General features: G+C 37.3%; 1 protein-coding gene across 11 annotated transcripts in view; it reads left to right on the top strand.

The window, feature by feature from the left end:
* The window catches only part of ELF2 (E74 like ETS transcription factor 2), a 134,435-nt gene that overhangs the window by 65,154 nt on the left and 51,223 nt on the right, over nucleotides 1-18,058 (top strand). For 9 of the 11 annotated variants that reach the window (XM_032147352.2, XM_032147348.2, XM_032147331.2 and 6 more), the window contains one exon: nucleotides 752-917. In XM_032147352.2, coding sequence (XP_032003243.1) covers nucleotides 752-917 — 166 coding nt within the window. Of the gene's footprint in view, nucleotides 1-751; nucleotides 918-9,456; nucleotides 9,616-18,058 lie in introns of those variants that run through there. The other 2 variants (XM_032147372.2, XM_032147378.2) reach the window with 2 other exon arrangements.

Raw genomic sequence — 18,058 nt, 5'->3', positions numbered from 1 at the left:
TGTGGAATATGAATATTTGGCTTTTTGTTCATGACTAAAAGTGATGGACTAAAAAGCTAGTTGGAAACTCCATTTTGGGTAGAGTATGATGCTAGTAACTGTGCCTATTATGCCTCAAAGATGCTATTGTTGTTTCTCTCTGGAAAGTAACCTGTCTGCCGCCGAGGTGGAGGAGGTCTGGTTGCTTAGCATCATGAAGGAGAGAGAATGTCTAGGAATCAAAAGTGGGTGTAATTGGTGCTGCTTTCTGTAGATTCTCCACTGTACAGTGTGTTGTTTCTCAGATTTTTTTTTTTTTTTTTTGCTGCCAGGCTGATTTGGCTTTGCTGGGTCTGCTAACCCACTCAATACTCATCCAGACACTTTCAGTCTTCCAGGATTTTGTTGTTCTTACCTCTTCTTGTTTGTTGCTCTCACCTCTTGTCCTTGTGTTTAGGTATAAAAGAGTCTTTTACTGTTGTTTTAGTCAACTTTCATGATTAAGTGAAATTATATGCATGTTTTTAATCTGCCAATTTAATCCTAAAACACAGATTATTTAAAATGTTTAATCTATGTCTTACCTCTTGAGACTTGAAAGGATTATTAAAGTTAGCCCTTTTCATCTCTTGTTTTGGTTTTTACATTCATATTTATAATATTTGAAACTCATTATGTGGACTGCTCGAGACTGTATTAGTTCAAGGATTTATAAGTGAATCCAGAATTTGTAAATACAAAGGTTGATTGTTCTTTAAATTTGCTCTTATAGGAAAGTGAAAAGGTTTCTGAATATCCAGCAGTGATTGTGGAGCCAGTTCCAAGTGCCAGATTAGAGCAGGGCTATGCAGCCCAGGTTCTGGTTTATGATGATGAGACTTATATGATGCAAGATGTGGCAGAAGAACAAGAAGTTGAGACCGAGAATGTGGAAACAGGTAGACATCTCATAAAATGTTCATTATTTATAACTTTCTCATTTTGTAAGCTTCAACAATACTATTGCCAGATGAAAAATATACTGAAAAACGTTTTTAATGCTATTTAGTATAGCTTGGAAACCAGTGAAACATCTATGTTTAAGGGAATTTGTGTAGATATAAAAGTTCTACAGTATAATTCTATGAGGTTTAACAGTCTCATATCATGGACTCTATGCACAAAATTACAGCTTCACATAATGATAAAGTTATTTTTTTTTTCTGAGAGTGTAAATCCTAGCTGTTATTTATACAAGTCAATAGGCTAGTATTATGAGGACAACTTTTTAAATTAAAAAAATAAATATGGTATTCTATCATTCTCTAATTGATTATGAGTTTCTTTGAGTTCATATTGATGGAGCAATATGATTTCTTCTCGTTAATATCAAAAGAATCTTTGTAGTGTTCTATCAGTTTCCTCTTTGCTTTTTGTCTTCTTAGAGATCTTAGTATTTCAGTCTATTTCTGGTGAGATAGCTATATGTTTAATTGGAGATTAGTATCTATAATTCTTAGAGAAATCTTCTAGTTTTTGCCATTGATTATGAAGAAAATAGAGTATTTTTATCAGAAGGATTGTAGTGACTCTTACATAATAATAAACATGCGAATGTATCATCTTTAGCTGTTAATGGAGAAAAAGAATCATTATACTTGTTGTTTAATCCTAGTAAAAATTCTTTACTATTTCGATACATTTTTATAAATGTAGGAAACTTTCATGATTAAAATTTTGAGTATGTGATGTATTTCTGCTTATGAGGTCCAGTAGTACCCCTTAGGGCTATTAGCCTCTTCCAGCTTAAAACTGTTCTTCCTCTAATTTTATTTTTTGTGGAGCTAAGGGATTGAAAGTTACCTTGCTTTTCACAGTACTGATGATTGCAGTGCTAGCAAACCTCGGGTGTAGTAGAAAATTCATTTATCAAAATAGGCAGCCAAGCTGGGTGTGGTGGTGTGCACCTGTACTCCCAGCTACTTGGGAGACTGAGGCATGAGGCAGGTGGCTCGCTCGAGGCTAGGAGCTCGAGTTCAGCCTGGGCAACATAGCAAGACCCCATTTCTAAACAAATAAACCAAAAACCAGGCATCCAACGACTTCATATGGGCTTTGTGACTGTAGTCTGGAGTGGCATCTGATTTACAGTACATAGTACATATCTTTTTATGAGAGTTTGGAGAATTTTCCAGTCTGAAGCTACAAGTATAGTGGCAGAGATGAATTTTCTTCTTGAGGAAAAGGATAGGTAGAACAGTTAAAAGTATTTTGTAGGATGATGTTTTGGATTATATATTGTAACTGATTTTATTACAAGAGCATAACTAAACAGAACATTAATAGCAGAAGAAAAAAAGTATGGTAGCTTAAGTTGAAAGCAAAAAAGTAGAACCTGTTTGAAATTTCTGGATGATGTTTTGGTCAAAAAATAAGGAAAACTATGATTTTGGTAGCAAATTGGAAACTTTAAAAAAGATAAACTATAGCACCAAATTTGCATAAGTTAGTAAATTAGGATGTTTATCACATTAAAATACCAGAGCAGATTGGTCGAATCTTATTATTGGTATAATTGACTGTAAATGTTTTATTAATTTAGATTAATTTAGGTGAAACCAATTCAGAATAGGAAGCGAATGTAATCTACTTAAGGGATTTTATTTTTTTAGTCTTCTTGAACTCTGAGGGTAATGATATCATTTGCTGGGCAGAGATATTAGTGATTGTGAAAAGGAGGATATAGGAAGTCTGGGTAAAATAACAGTTACTTTTGTGATTTGTTTTTTTTTGTAAGTGGTTTTTGAATATTTGATAATTTTAAAATTTACTTCAACACAAAAAGAAAATGTAAGCATATTACTTATATCATTCTAAAATGGTATAAAAGCACCTCAAAAATTCATTGTATATGTTCCATCTTGGCTCATGGATTTTTGTTTGTTTGTTTGTTTGAGACAGAGTCTCGCTCTGTCACCAGGCTGGAGTGCAGTGGTGCAATCTTGGCTCACTGTAACCCCCGCCTCCCGGGTTCAAATGATTCTCCTGCCTCAGCCTCCCGAGTAGCTGGGACTACAGGTGCACACCACCACGCCCAGCTAATTTTTGTATTTTTTGGTAGAGACGGGGTTTCACCATGTTGGCCAGGATGGTCTCGATTTCTTGACTTCGTGATCTGCCCACCTCGGCCTCCCAAAGTGCTGGGATTATAGGCACAAGCCACCGTGCCCAGCCTGGCTTATGGATTTTAATGTAACTTTATAAAGATTGTTAATATTCATAGATTAGTTTTCAAATCAGCTAATCTGAGCTTAATATTGTTTCTATTAAGAATCAGGCCGAGCGTGGTGGCTCACGCCTGTGATCCCAGCACTTTGGGAGGCCGAGGCGGGTGGATCACGAAGTCAGGAGATCTAGATCATCCTGGCTAACACGGCGAAACTCCATCTCTACTAAAAATACAAAAAACTAGCTGGGCATGGTGGCATGCATCTGTAGTCCCAGATACTTGGCAGGCTGAGGCAGGAGACGCGCTTGAACCCAGGAGGCGGAGGTTGTGGTGAACCGAGATAGTGCTACTGCACTCCAGCCTTGGGGACATAGCGAGACTCTGTCTCAAAAAAAACAAAACAAAACAAAACAAAAACTAAAAAAAGAATCAAATGCATTTTTAAATGAGTTAAAATCTGAATAAGTTTTCATTCTTCTGACATCTAGGGCATATACAAATGAATAAAGAGTGGTATGCATATTTCCTTTTAGGTAATGAATTAGGATTAGGTTCATTTCTTATAATATAAAATTGAAACTCAGATTACAGATACATGTAGGTTTTAAGGAAGAAGCTGACTGGGAAGAAAAGGAATACTTATAAGATGGCAGATTTTATTTGGTGAATTGGGGGAATTGAGATCTGTATAGAATACTTCCCTGTGTATGTCTAGGAAAACTTCATGGAATGCTCCTACATTATAATTTAGATTATGTCAGTCTAAAAAATGTTATAATTATATTTATTGGCTTGTTCTGACAGTTATCTGCATGTTCTCATTGGAGTGTTTTTTCCCTTTTATTCCTAAATACCCATATGTATATGTCCATGTCATAAACAGTGTTCTATTGTCATTTGTGTTAGAGTACTAAAATCATATTATGATTTGCATGTAGCCATCTTTATTATTTTGTATATAAAAGAATTTCTCTTTTTGTTAGTAGTAATTATGGGCTGTTTGTTTCTCCTTTTTGTAGATTAACAGTCTACGTTTCCCTCACAGAGCTATGTGTAATACTAATGTCCTCTTAAATTGTATAGGAGAAACCAAATATATTTTGAAACTTTAAAAATAGGCATGTTCATCTAAACATATAGTAAATTGCTTGTGATAACATTTGCAGATTAGTAATTATAAAGAGACTTTGAGGAAGAGTGATGAAATATAGGTGAAGGGTGGTCTTGACTCTGGCGGGTATAAAATATCTTCCCCAGTGGCTGCAGGCTCCATCAGTTCTAGGGACCTGCTGGATAGACTGGTATGGTGAATGAGGGGAGGGAAGGAGTTTTTTTGATTCCCTACAGGAGTTTGAAAGTACAGTTTTTATGTTCACTTTAAAAAATTATAAAAATTATATATAATATAAATTTAAAAGGTTGTTACAAATTACCATTTAACAAGCATCACGTTTATACCAATGAACTCAATAATAAATAAGTGTTGATAGAAATCTTTTAAGACCGGACTAGGCTGGGCATGGTGGTTCACACCTGTAATCCCAGCACTTTCAGAGGCCGAGGCGGGTGAATCACGAGGTCAGGAGTTCGAGACCAGCCTGACCAACATGGTGAAACCCCATCTCTACTAAAAATACAAAAAATTAGCCAGGCGTGGTGGCGCATGCCTATAATCCCAGCCACTCAGGAGGCTGAGGCAGGAGAATCACTTGAACCCGGTAGGCGGAGATTGCAGTGAGACGAGATCGTGCCACTGCACTACAGCTTGGGCGACACAGTGAGCCTCCATCTCAAAAAAAAAAAAGACTGGACTAAGGCGACTGAGCTGTCTAGGATTTGCTTCTTCATTTTTCACCTTAAATACTTGTTACTATATTTATCCCTTTAACTTTCCAGTTTAGTTTGTGAGAGCAGGTTATGTCTGCATTTGTTATATGTGAGGCACTGTTTTCAACATGTTTCTTTTCAGGGGCAATTTAGTTGTGGAGATGAAAAAAAAATCTATGTTATATTCAAAATACAAAGCAGTCAATAGTCAAATGAGTGTTATTTACAAATTCAAAAGAATTTTCTGAAGAGGAAAGTTCAATTTACAGGATTAGGGAATGTTTTAGAGAAAGTAAAGGACACATGATAGGATCTAGGTGGACAAATAGGAGGTAGGTGAAATGCATTGTAAACTGAGGGAAATAGAATTAATAAATGGGTAGACTATTGAAATTCAATACTTGTTCAGAAGATCTTGAGTAAATAAGACACTGGCAGGAGATTTCATTAAGAGCTATGACTAGATTGTGAATTAAATCTCGAGAGTTAGTAATTAGGCACATAAGGAAGCAGAAAGGTTTGGAAGGTTTTAAGTAGAAAATACTAGGGGGCCAGTACCTTGGGAGGCAGAGGCAGAGGTGGGAGGATCTCTTGAGGCCAGGAATTCAAGACCAGCCTGGGCAACATAGTGAGACTCCATCTCTTAAAAAAAAAACTTAAAAATTAGCCGGCTACGGTGGTGTGCACCTGTAGTCCTAGCTACTTGAGAGTCTGAGGCCAGAGAATCCTTTGAGATTAGAGTTTGAGGTTACAGTGAGCTATGATTGTAGTACCACTGTGCCCCAGCCCGAGTGACAGTGAGCCATGTCTCTAAAAAGAAAGTACTATGCAATTAGTATTTCAGTTGGATATGGGATTAATTGTAGGGGGAAAGATGAGACAGGAAGACTAGCTGTTGTAGTATGAGTTGAAGGATGACTTGAGAAATATAACGAGGTAGTAGCAACAGGAACAGAAAGGGCTTGTATAAACCATATTACTATATGTGATCTTATATGATGTATAAGGGGAGAGGCACAATTAGGTAAAATATTCTGCTTTTTGACACTTGGTGATGGTGATAGTAGCACATATGATTTGAGGAAGGCAAGATTGGTGAAGCAGATAAGTTTGGTAATAGTCATGATGATTTTGAGTTGAAGCAGAACTTTAAAGATGAATATTTAGGCATTTAAAGATGCACAAATGTGGCCGAGTGCAGTGGCTCATGCCTGTAATCCCAGCACTTTGGGAGGCCAAGGCAGGCGGATCACTTAAGGTCAGAAGTTTGAGAGCAGCCTGCCCAACGTGGTGAAACTCCATCTCTACTAAAAATACAAAAATTAGCTGGGTGTGGTGGTGCATGCCTGTAATCCCAGCTACTCAGGAGGCTGAGGCAAGAGAATTGCCTGAACTGGGAGGCGGAGGTTGCAGTGAGCTGAGATCATGCCACTGCACTCCAGCCTGGGCAACAGAAACTCCATCTCAAAAACAATCAGACAAACAAAAAAGATGCACAAATGTGTAGTCAAGGTCCCATCACAAAAGAGATGGCATGCTCAAATTAGGATAATTTAAGGAATGTTTTAATAAAAGGCTAGTTACAAACATGTAGGCAAATATAAGATAACCATAAGAGACAGGGCAGTACTGCAGACCTAGCAATAACTGCTGTTTCTGTCCTTTGGCTCATGGGCCAAGGGGAAGGAAGGGTGACCAGAATCCTGAAGAATAGAGCCCTGAACAGGGAGTCACCTTGGGAGATTCTGGAACCTTTGATCAAAGGACACAGCTAGCTGGAGGGCAATGCCTCTTCCCAATAATATCCTGCTAAGGTACGCCATTGACCAAACTCAGTCTGAAGCCATAGGAATCCCGTTGATGAAGTCAGTCTCCAGGGACAGAGAGCAAGTTGAAGAAGGGTGGAGAATAAATCTGGAGGGGCAAATGGAAGATATCTAGTACAACTAAAGCTTAGTAAAGAAAGGTCAGGGAGAAACTGATTTGGGAATCATCCTCATTTAAAGCCGTGGAAATAAATTTCCAAGGGGAAACGTATTTCACAGATTTTTCCCAAGGAAGCAGGTATGTAAATTCTATATTTGTCTCTCTGTGATAGAGAACAAAGGACATAGAATTAAGGAATTAACCTTAGAGAATGTTTACATTGTAAAGAGTGGAGAAGAAACAAAGAGTAGTCAAATATGATAGAAAATCCTGGGTGACTATTTCTGAGTTTTTTTTTTTTTTTTTTTCCTTTAAGTAGCTCTCTTTAGTAGGAAGGGGAAGAACATTGACTTTGGTTAGTTAGTTCTGATTTCAAATTTCCCCTTTATCACTTACTTGGCAGTATTTAACCTTTTCAGAGTGTTTCACTGTCAGAAAATAGGAATTCAGGGTTGTGAAGATTACATACAATAAATACATAAAGCACAGTGCTTGTGACATAGAGTTTCTTTAACTTCATTAGCACCTTCCCTGTGACTTCAAGTATGGACAGGACTTTTATACATTAGAATGGAATATTTGTTTAACTTTGTTTATGTCTCTTGTTTTCTCCTTCCTTTTGCTTCCACTTTAAAAAAAAAAAATGCTTTATACCTTCAGTTTATACTTTTTCCTTGTCATTCCTTCCTTGATTATTGTGCTCTGGCATCTCCATTTATCATTCTACTGAAGCTCTTTATCAGATTTCAGTGGCCACTCTTCTGTCAAATTCAGTGACCCATAGAATCATCCAGAAGTAACCCTTCATAATCTGGCCTTCTTATCTGCTGAAACACTGTATTCTCCTAGTTATTTTTCTTATTGACCTTTGCATGGATTGCACTATTTATGCTTCTGAGCGTTTGCTCAAAGACAGTTTCCTCCTATCTATAATGTGTTCAGGTAGGTATTAGCCATCCTTTAAGGCCCAACTACATGAAGATTTCCAAAATGATGGTGGTCTACAGTAAACAATCCCTTACCTGATCTGTTATACCATCTGGATATAGGTACTTTCTTGTATTATTTTATTATTTTTATCTATTATCGCTTATATTATTTTTGTTGTATATACTGCTATTGTTTTCCCAGTGAGTGTATAAGCACCTTGAAGACAGAGACCATACTTTTTTCTTTTGTTAAATATACTGTTGAACATATAATAACTAGTTGGAAAATACAAATGGAAACAGATTGAGTTCTGAGTTAGTATTGTATAATCAAGAACCATCTATGTAAAGTCATACTTAAGTCTCATTTTAAAAATCACAGTTGGTGTTCATCATTCTTGCTTGTATCTAATAATTTGATTTTTTTTTTTTTTTTGAGGTGGAGTCTCACTCTGTCACCCAGGCTGGAGTGCAGTGGTGCGATCTCGGCTCACTGCAACCTCCGCGTCCCGGGTTCAAGCGATTCTCCTGCCTCAGCCTCCCAAGTGGCTGGGACTACAGGTGTGTGCCACTATGCCCAGCTAATTTTTGTATTTTTAGTAGAGATGGGGTTTCACCATGTTGGTTGGCCAGGATGGTCTTGATCTCTTGACCTCGTGATCTGCCTGCTTCAGCCTCCCAAAGTGCTGGGATTACAGGCGTGAGCCACTGTGCCCAGCTCGCTCTCTTGCCTAGGCTGGAGTGCAGTGGCACTGCAACCTCTGCCTCTTGGGTTCAAGCAATTCTCGTGCCTCAGTCTCCTCAGTAGCTGGGATTACAGGCACTCGCCACACATATATGGCTAATTTTTGTATTTTTGGTAGAGACTGGGTTTCTCCTTGTTGTACAGGCTGATCTTGAACTCCTGGCCTCATGCGATCTGCCTGCCTCAGCCTCCCAAAGTCCTGGGATTACAGGCCTGATTTTTTTCTTAAAAGCAATACATGCTTAATGGAAAAAATTGGAAAGTATTGCAAAGAATAAGCAAACTGAAAATCATCACCCCTAATCTTAGCAACAAGGAGACAAGGATTGTTGCTTTTTTAAAAAACATTTCCTTTTAGTCTTTTTTAAAAAATGCGTTTTAATCATAAAATATTATATAATACAAGCAGACGGATTAATATTTGCTAATTTTAATAAACATTGGCTGTCAAGTGGTCTGGTTGGTAGCTTCCTACTTCTGTCTTCTGACCACTGGGGACAGGACTTTGCTTCTTAACCACGTATCAAGACATTAACATTTCGTCTTATTAGTTAATTATCAAGAAAACTTAAACCATTTTTAGTGATCAATAAAATTGTGTTTAAACATTAGTTGAAAAGATAGATGATGATGATTAGAATTTTTATATAATTCAATGAGAAAGCAGTGCTTTTTAAAAATAAAAGTGAAAGTTTAGGTTTTTAAAATGCAGTTTAAAAAATAAAACCAGATTTCCTTCATGAAAAATAAGATAAGGAGCCAAATTTCTTTCTTGAAGAATCTCAGGACTAATTTGACTTCATGATGAGCTGTCATAACTTTTATATTTGTTATACCATCAGAAATCCTCCCTGTGGCACAAAAGGACTCCTTTAATTAGAAAATATTGTTGCCACAGGGAGGTAGAAGATCGACATGAAAAACTGGGGATCTGAAAAGGAGCCCCTATCATAGGATTACCTGAAGGTGAAACAGATTGAGCCAGAAGGAAGACAATGCTGGTAGGTTGGTTTTTAATTTATTAAGAATGTTTATAATTTTATATTTCATTAAAATTATTTCATCTACCTTTACCATATTTTTGTTTAAAGGGTGACAATGATTCCTCCTTAAGGAAGGAGAAGTAATATGATAATATTTTTCCTCCAAGATAGTTTGCTGAGTTATCCCTTGCCATATTCTTAATATTTGTTTCTTTTTATAGATAAAGCTCTGGGGCTATTTCATGCCTCTACTTCCTTGGAAGCTACTGTTTACTGAACGTCTTTAAGTCATTTTTTTTTTGTCATTTCTGTTGTTTTTGCTTCTAATCTACATCTTTTCCTAAATTTTTAGTAAGTGTTTTTTCCCCCAATTATTTATTTTCTTGAGGTTAGCCTAGCCCTAAGTTTTCTAAAATGGTAAAATGTGAATCTTAAGTTCATTTAGCTTTTACTCTAGAATTGTTTGAATTGTAATTGTACTGTGATTTAGATCAGACAGTATTATTAGATAAAAAATTTTAATACTTTAGTAACTATCAGCCAGGTATAGTGGCTCAAGCCTATAATCCCAGCACTTTGGGAGGCCGAGGTCAGGAGTTCAAGACCAGCCTGGCCAACTTGGCAAAACCCCATCTCTACTAAAAAATACAAGAAATTAGGCAGGCGTGGTGGTGGACGCCTGTAATCCCAGCAACTGGGGAGGCTGAGGCAGGAGAATCGCTTGAACCCAGGAGGTGGAGGTTGGAGTGAACTGAGATGGCACCACTGCACTCCAGCCTGGACAACAGAGACAGACTCTGTCTCAAAAAACAAAACAAAACAAAAACAACAACAACAACAAAAAACTATTTCATTTAGCCTGAGATGCTTTCAATGGTAAGAAACATTATTTTTATACCACTAAAGGAAAAAATGCTGCCAAATATAAACTTTAAGAGACTATCAACTTTAAGATAGGTACTGATTTCAGAGATGTCAAATGTGAAAAAATGTGTATCTTAGGATTAATGAAATATGATTTGCAATTATGAATCTTTCCTGAAACTCATTTACTGGGAATTAAACATTAAAATATGAGGCTTATGAAAAATGGAGGTGAGTTGTGGTATAGAAATCCATATCAATGCTGAGCATGCTCTCTAAATTTTGTGTGTGTGTGTGTGTGTGTGTGTGTCTGAAGTCTCGCTGTGTTGCCAGGCTGGAGTGCAGTGGCGCGATCTTGGCTCACTGCAGCCTCCTGGGTTCAGGCGGTTCTCCTGCCTCAGCCTCCTGAGTAGCTGAGATTACAGGCATGCACCACCACACCTGGCTAATTTTTGTATTTTTAGTAGAGATGGGGTTTCACCATGTTGGCCAGGATGGTCTCGATCTCCTGACCTCATAATCTGCCTGCCTTGACCTCCCAAAGTGCTGGGATTACAGGCGTGAGCAACAATGCCCGGCCTCTCAATTCTTTAATGTCTTTTAAGAGAGGATATTTAAGTAAAAAAATCATATAACCATATTGTTTAAAATTATACAAAATAACCATAAGGTATCAGATTATGGAGTATATAGAAAAAGAAAATCCATTTTAATATGACATATTTACTTCATTTTAATATGACATATTTACTTCAATAGAGTGTTACACTAATTGAATATCACTTAATTAGTATAACTTTGAGATCTAAAAAGAAAATGAAATGAAGCTTCTGCTTTTTAAGCTGTCTTTTAAAAACAGGATCCTTTAAGGGCTCATTAAAATAGCATGATTTTTAGTGCACTTGAATGTATGTTTTACAGATTATTAATTATATGAAGGAGAAAATAGTGGCCAAAAGCAAAACCTACTCTGTCAATTAATAAAGCAGAAATGAAAAGGAATGATTTTATTTACTTTTAACTTTTTTTTTTTTTTGAGACATGGTCTTTCTCTGTTGTCCAGGCTGCAGTGTAGTGGTGCAGTCTTGGCTCACTGCAACCTCTGCCTCCCGGGTTCAAGCGATTCTCCTGCCTCAGCCTCCTGAGTAGCTGGGATTACAGGTGCCCACCACCAGGCCTGGCTGATTTTTGTATTTTTAGTAGAGACGGGGTTTCACCATGTTGGCCAGGCTGGTCTCAAACTCCTGACGTCAAGTGACCCGATCTGTCCTCCTTGGTCTCCCAAGGTACTGGGATTACAGGCATGAGCCATTGCGCTCGGCCAATTTTTTTTTTTTTTTTGAGACAGGGTCTCTGTCACCAAGACTGGAGTGCAGTGGCACGATCTTGGCTCACTGCAAACTGTGCCTCCCAGGTTCAAGTGATTCTCCTGCCTCAGCCTCCCTAGTAGCTGGGATTACAGGCACCCACCACCACGCCCTCCCAGAGTGCTGGGATTACAAGCGTGAGCCACTGCACTCAGCCAATTTTATTTTATTTTATTTTGAGACAGGGTCTCTCTTTGTCACCCAGGCTGGAGTGCAGTGGTATGATCATGGCTCACTGGAGCCTTGACTGTCCCAGCTCTAGTGCTCCTCCCACCTTAGCCTCCCTAGTAGCTGGGACTGCAGGCAAATGCCACAACACTCAGCTAACTTTTTTATTATTTGCAGAGACAAGATCTCAGTATGTTGCCCAGGCTGGTCTCATACTACTGGGCTCAAGCAATTCTCCCACCTTGGCCTCCTACAGTGCTGAGATCATAGGCATGAGCCACCCTGCCTGGATGAAAAGGAATGATTTTAAATGATGTTTGTATACCAAGAAACATCTGTTTTATGTAAAGGAAAGAAAAGTATATCTAGACGATAGATCATTAAAAGATATTTGTTTGATTTTGGAAACTAGTAGCCATTCATTCCTTTGTATTCAGAGAGACTTTAAAAATTTTTTTTATTTATCTTTTTTGATAGGGAGTCTTGTTCCGTCATTCAGGCTGGAGTGCAGTGGTGCAATTCCGGCTCCCTGAAACTTCCGCCTCCTGGTTCAAGTGATTCACAGAGACTTTTTAAAGAAACACTAGTTAACTTTTAATTTTGCTATATAACAGTGTATCTAAATAATACAATTTTATTAATTCAGACTGAGGAGAAGGCTAACTGTGGATTATATAGAATTTTAAATGAGTAGCAAACAAGGTTACAAGTGTTGCCAAGTAGAGATAGTTTTTAAGATTTTCTTAGATGTACAAATAGGAATGCTTTAACACATATCTCTAGACAAATCCATACATCCATTCAGCCATCTGTCAGTGCTTACTGAGGACCTGCAATGTCCCAGCCTCAGAGCTGAATATCTTGTGGTAAACAAGACCTTCTCTTTGCCCTCATCAGGCTTTCAGCTATGTGTAGATGAACAATTTATTAAACATGTTATTATGATAAAATGTGATGAGAATTATGATAGGATTAATTAAAAGTTTATGGGAGTAAACAGCAGGAGAATGCCTTCCTGAGGATGTGACATCTGAAGTAATTATTCAGGCAGAGAATAGCAAGGTTGAAAGTCTGGAGGAAGAAACACAAGGCTTATTTGAGTTGCTGAAAGAGATTCAGTAGGGCTAGAGTATGAATTATGAGAAAGAAAGGGGATTAAAATGAGGTGTAAGAGGCAAAACAGAAAAAAATCTTATTGCTGAGGGCTTTTAAAGCTTTGTATCTGTTTCTTGGATCAATTAAGTCTAAAGGGCAGTGAGGAGCCTTTTTATTTTGAGCAGTTTTGAAAAATACAAATTTAGTTTTTTTCGAAATAGTAAGTGCTGTAAATGAAAAAAGGAATAGGACAGTCAAAGAATTACTTAAAGTCTCAACTCCTTGGTTTCTCATTCATAGCTCCCTGATATCTAGCTAACTGTTCTTTTTCACCTTCCACTAAGTTGTCTACCTCTCCAGATTTGGGGTATAGGTATGCTCATTGCCTACACTAAGCTAAAAGTAGTAGAGATTAAGATAGTTGCTCAGCCAGCCTTTCTTTTTGGAGTTAACAAGGTAGGTGCTTTGTACGGTGCTGTTTCAGGAGGAGGAATCATTGTCCCTTATCCATTGTCCATGCCCATTTGTGTAAACTTGTGGGTTTTTCCAGGACCTGGGTGAGACTCAAAACAGCGAGTCGTGATTGAATGCCATGCGTATTTGTTGAATTTGTTAGGTATTTATCTAGGCTGGTGGCCTTTAAGTCAATTGTGTAATAGGAGTATTATTTTATATTGAGACCTCATCTGTACAAAAAGAAAAAAAAAAAGAAGGCCTGGTATGGTGGCATGGACCTGTAGTCCCAGCTACTCCTTGCAGTCCCAGGTATTCAAGGTTTCATTGAGCTGTGATGGCGCCACTGCTCCAGCCTGGGCAAACAAGCAAGACCCTGTCTCCAAAAAAAAAAAAAAAAAAAAAAAAGTATATCATTTTGATCATTTGGACTAGACAGCGTAAGTTAATATATTTCTTTTGGTCTTGATGTCTTTGAGGACTAACTTATAAGTAAAAGTTATCTTGAAACTCTTTCTGTATTTTCAGTGCTGCATACAAACAACTGCTGGTTTTTATTTCCACTGGCATCATTGACAGTGTTCTAGGCCTTAGGTGTCGTAGTAGATACTGTAAAGACAATTATATACAGAAGAGCTATGATTTGAGCCTTCACAACTAAATATATATCAAAGGGCTTTATAATGGATTTTTTTCTTTTTAAAAAATGTAATACACAATATTTAGAATATTAAAAAAACTGGAAAATTCAACTAATGTGTGTGTACTACTAAAATTAATAAAATATTGGCAGCAGTGTTAATTTAAATACGTCTTATGTTCCCCAATTTAATTTTCCCCTTTCTTTCTTCCTTAAGATAATTACTATCCTGTTTATTAATGATATAATGGAATATTTACAATAGAAGTATGGAAGATTCCGGATATGTGTGTTTTTTAATTGCCAAAAAGAAGTGATCTTTTAGTTTAACAACAATTGTTTTGGAGTAGGTTGGCCTGTTAGTGACAAGTTCTCATTTTTATATGGATTCAGATAAAGATTCAAATCATAGCTCCTAAGCAGTGCAGTTGTTTAAGATGAAATGAGAGATTGTGAGTATCTTTACAACTGGAGATTTTAAAGCATGAACTAGAATGTCACTTAAGGATATTGTAAAGAGAATTCAAGTATCAGGTAGGTATTCAAACTAGGTTTCTTTTATAATTTTCAATTCTGAGATGCTGTTTCTTAATAACTTCATTCTGTAAAAGCATGAAAAAACATGATTGTCTATGATACGGTTATCAGTTCAGTCTCCCGATTAGAAAGGTGTTTCATGAAACAAAGATTAGTTTTTTTTAGTACCCAGGTTTTATCTTTAGTTAGTTTTATTCCATGGCCATTCTCAAACATTTTGTCCCTGGATAAGCTGCCTTACAGATGTCCGTCTTTGGTCACAACAGGAATTGGGCAAGAAAATGTGACGTAAGCCCATCATGCTGTTTTGGGGGAAGGACCAGGACACCAGAGCATGTGCTCTGCTATGGTCAGCAGCTTTATCTTATTTTGCCACTTAAAGAGTCTTAATCTTGTTGTTGTAATTAGGTCGTTTTTTCTTCTTTTACACCAATAGCACAGACATAGCTTTAAGTGTAAATTTCTTAAAAGTTTTTCTGATTAGTTGATATGGCTAGTACTTACAAGATGCTTACATCAAAAAATAGCATTCTTTTTCAAAGCGATTTCTAATATACAATATTTTTTTTTTTTTTTTGAGACGGAGTTTTGCTCTGTCGCCCAGGCTGGAGTGCAGTGGCGCAGTCTCGGCTCACTGCAAGCTCCGCCTCCCAGGTTCACGCCATTCTCCTGCCTCAGCCTCTCCGAGTAGCTGGGACTACAGGCGCCCGCCACCACGCCCGGCTAATTTTTTTTGTATTTTTAGTAGAGACGGGGTTTCACTGTGGTCTCGATCTCCTGACCTCGTGATCCGCCCGCCTCGGCCTCCCAAAGTGCTGGGATTACAAGCGTGAGCCACCGCGCCCGGCCTATACAATATTAATTATAACACAAAAATATTTTTTAATGTTTCTTTTTCTTTTAGATTCAGGGGTTACATGTGCAGGTTTGTTATGAGAGTATACTGCATGATGCTGAGGTTTGGGCTTCTATTGATCCCATTACCCAGATAGTGAACACAGTACACGTGGGAAGTTTTAAAAACATCCTTGCTCCCTTCTCCCTCCCTCCGTTCCTCCCTCCCTCCTTTTGGAATCCCCGGTGACTGTTATTCCCATCTTTATGTATTGTATGAACCCAAAATTTAGCTCCCACTTGTAAGTGTGATATTTGGGTTTTTGTCTGTGCGTTAGCCTCTGGCTGTTCCATGTTACTACAAAGGACATGATTTCATTCTTTTTTATGGCTGTGAAAAATGGGTTTTTGATTAAATAAGTTTAGAAAATGCTAGGTGAAGGAAAATTAAACAGATTTATTTACAGGAAGACTTCTCAGATGTTTTAATATGCAAATGTGATTCTAAAGAGGTATCTCTTTTAAGAGATTATCTCTTAAGACTAAATGTCTTATAGACAGCCTTATACCTTTAGAGCAGGACCACCTGGCTTGTTAGTACTACTTTGGCACAGTCATAAATAGCCAAGGGACTAAAATTCTCATTTAATAAACTGTATTATATTCAGCCGTTTACCTCATTAAGTCTGCTACTTCTTAATGCTGCTTGTCTCATGCTGTGGTAGTGCATTTTTCTCAACTAGGTTTTAATTTTTTAATTTTGTAAATCAGACAGTTAAATACTGTGGGTTAGGAGTACTGGCCAGACCCCAAGTTGTCTTACATTAGTGACCAGAAATAATTGTTGGACCAAGAAACTAAGATGTTGTTAGCTTTACTTTTTGAAGTTATTGAAGCATCTTCCTGAAAAAAAAATAAAGTTAGATTTATACCAGCAGGTTATTTGTGGCAATGATGCTTGTTTACCATGCTCTCCTTAAGGTATATGAGGGCTTTTTCAGGGAGATAACATAGTATCTTTGGCAGAAGACACTTTCCATGATGTTTTTCTTTAAATAAAGAAGAGTTGCTATGATGCCTCCTCATTTGATCATTGCAGATCATTGCATCAGAGTTACTCTAACAGTTCTAGACACGGGGCAGGAAGCATACTTACTTATTTGGGCCCATGATCTTAAAATGTTCAGATGTGTGAGTTTGAAGGTTGTTCTGTTCCCCTCATTTGAGAGTCTTCTGTGACCTTCCTTAACAGCCAGTTCCTCAATTCTTTTATCTTTTCTTATTTTCTACCCACGGACATTTACCTGTTTAATAAAGACAAGTCTGTTCTCAGAGCAGGGTATGTTTTGTTGCCTTCCTATCCATTAACCACCTCCCCACAACCCTAGTCTGCTATTTTGAGTGTGCTTTTTAGTCATTCTATGGCATTTTTAGAAAGCACAGTTTTTTTTTTTTTTTTAGAATATGAATGGATTTTAGGGTAATCTAGTCCATCTCTTCAAAAGGGCTAGTTAGCAATGGAGCAGGTCCAGAAACCCTGGTCTCCTGATTGCTAGGATGGGACTGTTGTCTGTTCTAGAGTACTGCTTTGGGGCCTGAGAGATTCTGTAGTTTTTGTTTTTTAATAAGCTTCCATAACATAGTTATTAATAAAATGTTCTGAATTTCCATTTTGCTACCAGAAATCAAAAGAGAATTGTGTCTCCCTTCTATCGTTAATTTAATTTGTATAACCTTGAGGAAGCCACTTACTTTTTGTTAGTACGAGTTTCCTCGTCTGCAAAATGAAGAATACAGTAATTGTCTCTCACTGTTCTGAAAACTAATAATAAGGTATTCCCAGTGTTAAGCATGGTGCCTGGCATGAAGAAAGCTCAATACATTCTTCATACTGCTGCTAGTATAAGTTTTCTAAAATGTACTTTGATTGTCATTTTCTTTTTTAAAAAATTTAATGACAGCCTATCATCGACAAATTGATTGTCATTTTCTTTCATAAAGCCCTTGTATTAATTATCATGACATTCTGGATAAAATCAAATGCCTTAAAGATACACATTCTCACCTTTTCAGTTTTAGCTCTTACCATGCCTTTTTTTTTTTTTCTCTTCTCCTGGCTCTCTAGCTTCCACAACTTGGTAAGGTTTACACTTTGCCTAAAAAGCCAGCCCCTCTGTTTTTATCTGTGATCAGACATTTCTCTAGGAAGGATTTCTTGATCTTTCTGGTATTTATCAGTTTTATCATTGGTGCTATCCCGTACTTGTGAGAGTTGTTATATTTGGTATGTGTATCATATTACCTTTCCAACATTCACACGTTTCTAAATCTAGAATACCCAAATGTTTACTACAAGAAGATTAAGGGACTTACTAATAGAAGTCTGTTTAGCTATTGAGAGGTACTTTTATTTGATTCCCCTAAAATGTGAAAATTCTCTGATTGCATGGTAAAGATGCCTCTCTGTCTCTTTTAACTATAGTTATTAGCTGTTGATTGTTAT

This window comes from Hylobates moloch, unplaced genomic scaffold, assembly GCF_009828535.3.
Source record: "Hylobates moloch isolate HMO894 unplaced genomic scaffold, HMol_V3 SCAFFOLD_3, whole genome shotgun sequence".
Lineage (NCBI taxonomy): Eukaryota > Metazoa > Chordata > Mammalia > Primates > Hylobatidae > Hylobates > Hylobates moloch.
Note: the sequence above shows the minus strand (reverse complement) of the source record. Positions and strands in the feature narration are given on the sequence as shown.